At 39.4% G+C, this 8,936-nt stretch overlaps 1 protein-coding gene across 2 annotated transcripts in view; it reads left to right on the top strand.

The window, feature by feature from the left end:
- MAEL (maelstrom spermatogenic transposon silencer) overlaps positions 1-1,922 on the top strand; it is a 46,026-nt gene extending 44,104 nt beyond the window's left edge. For both annotated transcript variants that reach the window (XM_065924690.1, XM_065924700.1), the window contains 2 exons: positions 1,124-1,199; positions 1,735-1,922. In XM_065924690.1, the coding sequence (XP_065780762.1) occupies positions 1,124-1,199; positions 1,735-1,922 (264 nt within the window). The remainder of the gene's footprint in view (positions 1-1,123; positions 1,200-1,734) is intronic.
- Positions 1,923-8,936: the final 7,014 nt, after the last annotated feature.

The following is an 8,936-nucleotide window of genomic DNA, read 5'->3' on the forward strand; positions in this document are numbered from 1 at the left end:
TCCTTGACTTCCCCTTCTCCAGTGGTGCTGTCTCCTGCCATCCATCAAATATCCACTCCCATGATCATATTCTAGGTCCCAGTGGCATCTTCGCGCAATCTCGATTTCAAGCATCTTGCTGTCCGACTACCAGTGTCTTTCTCTGGTACCTCAGTGCCCGCAGTTCCTTTATCTTGACTGAGACCTTCTTTGTCTCCACTGTTCTGAAGCCCTCCTTCACAGGGTCGCTGCACTGCACAACTCGAGGGGTACCATTCACATGGACAGTGCTGCACCTTGCATCTTTCTCTCTCCTCACCTTGCCCTTCACCTCCTTCCTTCCCTTTTTAGACTCCTTGCTCTGTTATTTCCACTCACTTGCACTGTCACCTCCAGTGACCTTTCATTCTTCATCATACTTGGTTAATGAGCACTAATCCTGATTAAATCAGCCTTTTACCTACTCTGTTCTTACACGTTTGAAAAGAAACCGCCATACTGACTGGTATTGTTTAACCTCTCTCACCAGCAGCTTCACGTGAGCCCTTAGCAGTGCGTGGCAGTGGTCCATTTCTCTGGTTTGATTAATCTTCCTCTCTCCTAGGCAGTTATTTCTCATCTTCTCTCACTTCAAACTTCCATCACCTGTTCCTTCATCCTTGTTCTAGCTGACGCTCTTTTCCCCTCCTTCTCTGAGAAAATAGAAGCAATCAGAGGTTTTCCATGTATTCCTACCATTACATTTACCATATACTCTGCTTTAATGCATGAATTGTCTGTGTTTCTATCTAAAGCCAGTCCTTTTATTTCTATATATCTCATTCTCTTACCTACCTAAGGACATGGCTCTAGTGATTTTATACTTTATCCTTCATCACTAGGGTTTCTCTCTGTTCTGAGTCATTCTTATTAGGAAACATTGTATGATCTCATATTTAAAAATAAAAACCCTTTTTTATGCTGTAATTTCCCCCTTGAAGATTTCCTTCTGCTTTCCTTTACAACAGTACTCTTCAAAAGTTGATCAGACATTGGAAAGTGGGTGTTAGTTTGTATTTAAGGAGTAATTTGAAGTAGATGATCCAATAATAAGAAATAAACGTTTCCCACATTTTTTTGTTTGTTGGTTGCTTTTTACTTACAGAAGCTAAGGGTTGAGAGCCCAGGATTCTCTCATTTCAGCTCTTCTAATCAAGACAAAAGATCAAACACACCCACTGGTAAGTATCTTATGTTTAATAAGGCACCTTAAAAAGTTAGGGTCTTTCCAAGATTCCAGGGTATGGTACTTAAACAGATGTTCCAAATTGGCTTTAGGACATAGGAATCTTGAATTGGGAGTTTTACTTGTCAAATGCACTTTTTTTGGATATGTGTGACTTTTTACCACTTTGATAAAATTTAACTTACTCTTCAGAATTTTGTTCAGGGCATTTAAAATAAAGCCCTTGTAGCAGCTGTTGTTTTATAGTTTTGATGTGAGGGTGTCTCTGGGGAAATGAGAAAGTTTAAAAAAGCTAGTGACATGAAATTTCAAATGGTCCCTGAAGAACTTCAATTAACATTTCCAGGACTTAAAAAGAATATTCTTGTTCAGCCTTTTGGCATTTACTCTAAGAATTATCTCCCCTTTTGATGATCTGTTTAATCATGGTTAAGTGAAAGGCATACAGTAGTATGAATCAATTGAGGAAGCTGTTTATAATGAGACTGTAAAATTGCTACATTTCTTTTCTTGTATTTTTAATATCCTAGGTGACTACCCATCTGGGGTGAAAATCTCTGGCCAAAACAGCAGTGTTCGGGGAAGAGGGATTACCCGCTTACTAGAGAGCATCTCCAATTCCCCCAGCAATATCCATAAATTCTCCAACTGTGAGACTTCAGTCTCGCCTTACACGTCCCCAAAACACAGATACAAATCTTTCTCTTCCTTATCTTAATGATGGTACATTTTTCAATTTCTGGAAAAATAGCAGACCCAACTTCCCTTCTGACTATAGTCATATATTAAACAGATGACATCAATGATAAATGTCATTACTATAAAAACTACCTAATTTGTAGGGAAATTCTGTTTCATGGATTAAAAATAATTGTGGTTGGAGAAGATCTTGGCATTTTTGCATTTTTCTTTAGGGCTTGTTCTACTTTCTGACTGTATTATGGGAATGCCATTAAAGTTTTGAGTCCTGTAATAAAACCAGCATTTTAAGAGTTGTGCTTTTGGGAATGCTATATTTTTGTATCTTTTCCTCCACAATAAAGGTATTGAATATCTGTTATGAAAGATTTTAAAATAGTCTTATGTATTTCTTTCCATTATGAAATGTGGAATGGTACCCTTGAGACCAGCTCTTTTCATTGCAAATATCTAAGAAAATTAGTCTTTAACAAAATTACTTTTTCTACTTAAAGTCTTTTAAACATGCTGACTTTAGCAAAAGTCATTTGAAGAATGAGAAACCAGAAGGAGATTATGTAATTTTCCCCAAATCATATGGCTGGAAAGTGACCAGATTCCAGGTTTACTTGACCACAAAGCTTTCTGCATATTCCAAGCAGATGTATTTTGAGTCAAGACTTAAACTGGCTCATGTTCTCTACTTGGGCTATTATATAGCCTTGGAGTAGGAGAAGAGATATAGTAACCTTTTATCTTGGAACCATAGTAAGATCATAGATGGCAGTGGCAGAAACAGCATTCTAATTTAGGTCTGTTTGACTCAAAACCCAGGAGAATTATTTGGACTCTGGTTTTTCTTGATAGCCGTATTCTCCTTTACTACCCAGTACCTACATTGTGGAGATATACACACACACACACGGAGTTACACAAATGCACACACACATCTTGTTCTTAACCACTCTGAAGAAGGTGATACTTCCATTCCATTTTACACACACAGTGCGCAGTGGTAAAGAATCTGCCTGCCAGTGCAGGAAACACAAGAGATGCAGGTTTGATCCCTGGGTTGGGAAGATCCCCTGGAGAAGGAAATGGCAACCCACTCTAGTATACTTGCCTGGGAAATTCTATGGACCGAGGAGCCTGGTGGGCTACAGTCCATGGAGTCTCAAAGAGTCAGACACGACTGACAGAGCGCACTCACATACAACTCAGAGATTCAGGTCATACGTCTACTTTATGGAAGAAATGTTAACCATGTTTGACTCCAAAGACCATGTTACTCATATCCGCACTGTCTTTTACCTCCTTTTCATCTATCTCTGATATCAGATCTTTAAGCAAGGAACAGTTACTGAATGTAACTTTATATATTGCATTTTCTACTAGCAGATTGGTTTTTAAATCTTTATAAGCTATGAGACCATTTTATCTTTCTTCAAAATCAGCATGACAGTAATTGAGTTCATTCAGTCTTGTCTGACTCTGCAACTCCATGGACTGCAGCTCACCAGGCCTCCCTGACTTTCTCAGTCTCCCGGAGCTCGCTCAGATTCACGTCCATTAGTCAGTAATGCCATCCAACCACCCTGTCCTCTCCTCCCTTCTCGTGCCTTCAGTCTCTCCAGCATCAGGGTCTTTTCCAATGAATAGGCTCTTCTCATCAAGTGGTCAAAGTATTGGAAACTCAGCATCAGCTTCTAGTGAATATTCAGGGTTGACTTCGTTTAGGATTGACTGGTTTACTCTCCTTGCAGTTCAAAGGACTCCCAAGAGTCTTCTAAAAACCCATAATTCAAAAGTGTCAGTTCTTCAGTGCTCAGACTTCTTTATAGTCCAACTCTCGCATCCATACATGACCACTGGAAAAGCCATAGCTTTGACTAGGTGGACCTCTGTTGGCAAAGTAATGTCTCTGCTTTTTAATATGTTGTCTAAGTTGGTCATAGCTTTGCTTTCAAGGAGCAAGCGTCTTTTAATTTCATGGCTGCAGTCGCAGTCCACAATGATTTTGGAGCCCAGAAAATAAAAGCTGTCAGTTTCTATTGTTTCCCCAGCCATTTGCCATGAAGTGATGGGACCAGATGCCATGATCTTCGTTTTTTGAATGTTGAGATTTTAAATTTAATCAGCTTTTTCTCTCTCCTTTCACCTTCAAGAGGCTCTTTAGTTCCTTTGCTTTCTGCCATAAAGGTGGTGTCATCTGCATATCTGAGGTTATTGATATTTCTCCTAGCAATCTTGATTCCAGCTCGTGCTTCATCCAGCCTGGGATTTCGTATGATGTACTCTGCATATAAGTTAAATAAGCAGGGTGACAGTGTACAGCTTTGACATACTTGTTTTGCAATTTGTAACTGGTCTATTGTTCCATGTCCGGTTCTAGCTACTGAATTCTTGACTTGCATACAGATTTCTCAGGAGGCAGGTAAGGTGGTCTGGTATTCCCATCTCTTTAAGAATTTTCCACAGTTTGTTGTGATCCATACAGTTAAAGGCTTTATCGTAGTCAATGAAGCAGAAGTAGATGTTTTTCTGGAATTATCTTGCTTTTTCTATAATCTGAAGGATGTTGGCAATTTGATCTCTGATTCCTCTGACTTTTCTAAATCCATCTTGTATATCTGGAGGTTTTGTGTTCATGTACTATTGAAGCCTAGCTTGGAGGATTTTGAGCATTACTTTGCCAGCAAGTGAAGTGAGTGCAATTTTGCTGTAGTTTGAACAAACTTTGGCATTGCCCTTCTTTGGGATTGACATGAAAACTGACTTTTTCCAGTCCTGTGGCCACTGCTGAGTTTTCCAAATTTGCTGGGATACTGAGTGCAGCACTTTAACAGTATCATCTTTTAGGATTTGAAATAGCTCAGCTGAAATTCCATCACTTCCACTAGCTTTTGTTCATAGTGATGCTAAGGCCCACTTGACTTCACACTACAGGATGTCTGGCTCTAGGTGAATGATCACACCATTGTGTTTGTCTGTGTCAAGATCTTTTTTGTATAGTCTTCTGTGTTTTCTTGCAACCTCTTCTTAATCTCTTCTGTTAGGTCCATACCATTTCTGTCCTTTATTGTGCCCATATTTGTATGACATGTTCCCTTTGTATCTCTAATTTTCTTAAAGAGATTTCTAGTCTTTCCCATTCTGTTGTTTCCCTCTATTTCTTTGCATTGTTCATTTTAGGAAGGCTTTCTTTTCATTCTTTGCTATTCTTTGGAATTCTGCATTCAGATAGGCATATCTTTGCTTTTCTCCTTTGCCTTTCACTTCTCTTCTTTTCTCAGCTATTTGTAAGGCCTCCTCAGACAAGCATTTTGCTTCTTGCACTTCTTTCTCTTGGGAGTGGTTTTGACCACTGCTTCCTGTAACTATTACAAACCTCTGTCCAAAGTTTTTCAGGCACTCAATCTATCATATCTAACTCCTTCAGTAATCACAATGGTGTGATCATTCACCTAGAGCCAGACATCCTGGAATGCGAAGTCAAGTGGGCCTTAGGAAGCATCACTACAAACAAAGCTAGTGGAGGTGATGGAATTCCAGTTGAGCTATTTCAAATCCTAAAAGATGATGCTGTGAAAGTGCTGCACTCAATATGCCAGCAAATTTGGAAAACTCAGCAGTGGCCACAGGACTGGAAAGGGTCAGTTTTCATTCCAATCCCAAAGAAAGGCAATGCCAAAGAATGCTCAAACTACTGCATAATTGCACTCATCTCACATGCTAGTAAAGTAATGCTCAAAATTTTGAAGCCAGTCTTCAGCAATATGTGAACCATGAACTTCCAGATGTTCAAGCTGGTTTTAGAAAAGGCAGAGGAACCAGAGATCAAATTGCCAACATCCACTGGATCATTGAAAAAGCAAGAGAGTTCCAGAAAAATATCTATTTCTGCTATATTGACTATTCCAAAGCCTTTGACTATGTGGACCACAATAAATTGGAAAATTCTGAAAGAGATGGGAATACCAGACCACCTGACCTGCCTCCTGAGAAACCTGTATGTAGGTCAGGAAGCCACAGTCAGAACTGGACATGGAACAACAGACTGGTTCCAAATAGGAAAAGGAGTACGTCCAGGCTGTATATCATCACCCTGCTTATTTAACTTAATGCAGAGTACATCATGAGAAACACTGGGCTGGAGGAAGCACAAGCTGAAATCAAGATTGCCGGGAGAAATATCAATAACCTCAGACATGCAGATGATACCACCCTTATGGCAGAAAGTGAAGAACTAAAAAGCCTCTTGATGAAAGTGAAAGAGGAGAGTGAAAAAGTTGGCTTAAAGCTCAACATTCAGAAAACTAAGATAACGGTATCTGGTCCCATCACTTCGTGGCAAATAGATGGGGAAACAGTGGAAACAGTGTCAGACTTTATTTTGGGGGGCTTCAAAATCACTTCAGATGGTAATTGCAGCCATGAAATTAAAAGACGCTTACCTCTTGGAAGGAAAGTTATGACCAACCTAGATAGCATGTTAAAAAGCAGAGACATTACTTTGCCAACAAAGGTCTGTCTAGTCAAGGCTATGATTTTTCCAGTGGCCATGTATGGATGTGAGAGTTGGACTGTGAAGAAAGCTGAGCACCGAAAAATTGATGGTTTTGAACTGTGGTGTTGGAGAAGACTCTTGAGAGTCCCTTGGACTGCAAAAAGATCCAACCAGTCCATCCTAGAGGAGATCAGTCCTGGGTGTTCATTGGAAGGACTGATGTTGAAGCTGAAACTCCAATACATTGGCCACCTGAAGCGAAGAGCACTCATTTGAAAAGACGCTGATGCTGGGAAAGATCGAGGGCAGGAGGAGAAGAGGATGACAGAGGATGAGATGATTGGATGGTATCACCGACTCAATGGACATGGTTTGGGTAAACTCCAGGAGTTGGTAATGGACAGGGAGGCCTGGCATGCTGCGATTCACGGAGTCGTAAAGAGTCAGACACGACTGAGTGACTGAACTGAACCCTTTGTATCTATTTGTCACTTCCATTGTGTAATGACAGTAATTGGGTTGCTGAAAAAAGATATGTTTGTTGAAGATCAGTGGACTGTATTCATCTGGGTCTGTTTATGTAGTTCTGTTCCACTGATCTAATTGTCTTTCAGTAGCACATGCTTTTTATTACTCTAGCTTTATAGTAAACCTTGAAGTAGGATAGAGCGTCTTCCAACTTTGGAGTTGTATTGGGTCTGTATTGTCTATTGAGTTGGCTGGTTCTTTTGCTTCTCAATATGTAGTTTAAAATCAGTTTGTTGATAATCACAAAATAACTTACTGGCAGTTTGAGAGGGATTGGCCAGAATCTGTAGATCAATGTTGGTAAGAACTATCCTTTTGACAATATTGAGTGTTCCTATCTGTGAACATGGAATCTCTCTACATTAATTTAGTTCCATCAGAATGTTATATTTTTCTTCATATCTTATGCACATTTTTCTATACATATATCTAAGCTATTTCATTTTAGGGGGTACTAATGAAATAAATTTCTTGATATTTACAGAGTTTTTACAGGAATTTTATTATTTTAAATTTTTATTGAAGCATAGTTGATTTACAATGTATTTGTTTCTGCTGTATAACAGTGAATCAGTCACACTAATAAATACATCTACTCTATTTTGATTCCTTCCCCGTGCAGGTCATTACAGAGTACTGAGTAGAGTCCCCTGCACTATGCAGAGGTCCTTGTTAGTTATGTGCGAATGTCAATCCCAGTTTACCACCACTTATCCCCTGGTGACCATAAGTTTGTTTTCTCTATCTTTATTGGAGTTTTAGATTCACAGCACAATCTAGAGGAGGCTACAGAGATTTCCCATATACCTTGCATCCCCATACATGTATAACTTTCCCATCATTAGCAACATCCACTGGTTACAATTAATGAACCTAAAATACACTGACATATAACTAGTCATCCAAAGTCCATAGTTTACCTGAGGCTTCAGTCTTAGTAGTGTATAACCTGAGTTTGGACAAATGTAAAATGATGTATATATACCCATCATTATGATACAGAGTGTTTTCACTACCCTAAAAGTTCTCTGTGCTCTAATGGTAATGAGTTTTTAATTTCAAATTCTACTTCATTACTGGCATATAGGAAAATGATTTTTTGTATATTAATCTTGTCTCCTGCAACCTTGTTATAATCGTGAGTTTATAATTAAACTCGCAGTTTTTTTGTCAATTCTTTTGAGTTTTCTGCATAGGTTATTATGTCATCTGTGAACAAAAATAATTTTGTTTCTTCTCTTCCTGGTGTCTGTACCTTCCATTTCTTTTTCATATCTTATTGACATCCAAATAAATGGTCTTATTCTGATGACATGAGTATCAAAGCTAGAGATCTTGGAGAGGAGGGAGATAGATCTGAAAGAAGCACTGAAGAACAAGGAGATGCTACCCAAACCTTTACGCCCAGTGGCAACAGGGGGTGTGAGAGAGGAAAAACATCATTTGAGAAGACTGCAGGAAAAACTGCTTTCAGGGGCAATCCACATTTCTGTTGTTGCAAGAAGTTGATGAGGGCATCCAGGAGAAAAAAAGGTTGTAAGGCAATTTTGATGAACCATGAATTTTAGAGGGCATTATAGGTTCAGGAATTGGAGAAAGGTGCTAAAAGGGGCAGGATTAGGGATGTAGAGACTCTTTGATCTGAGTGTGGGAGTTGACCTAGGAATCTCATGGTTCTTGTGATAACTGACATAAATAGGGCTAGAAAGGGCATGAGAAAACTGGTAGATTCAAAGCAGATATTGATGCTAAGACTCGTTATTAGCAGATCAGGATGAGTGAATTTCTGTGACTTTTCACTCATGATGGGTGAGCATACACCTATGGGAGGTGTACTTCTGGACCCAGACACTGACTCGTGCTAGACCTCTGTTGAGGAAATGGCAATCACTGTAAGCATGTCTACCTTATCTTGTTGATGCACAGCAGGAATTTGAAGTTGTGGAAGGCCTGGGGATAGGAGATGGACATAGAGCATAATGCAGGTGGCATGACTGCTGTCATTTGACTTGCTGGGAC

This window comes from Muntiacus reevesi, chromosome 1 (genome assembly GCF_963930625.1).
Source record: "Muntiacus reevesi chromosome 1, mMunRee1.1, whole genome shotgun sequence".
Taxonomy (NCBI): Eukaryota; Metazoa; Chordata; class Mammalia; order Artiodactyla; family Cervidae; genus Muntiacus; species Muntiacus reevesi.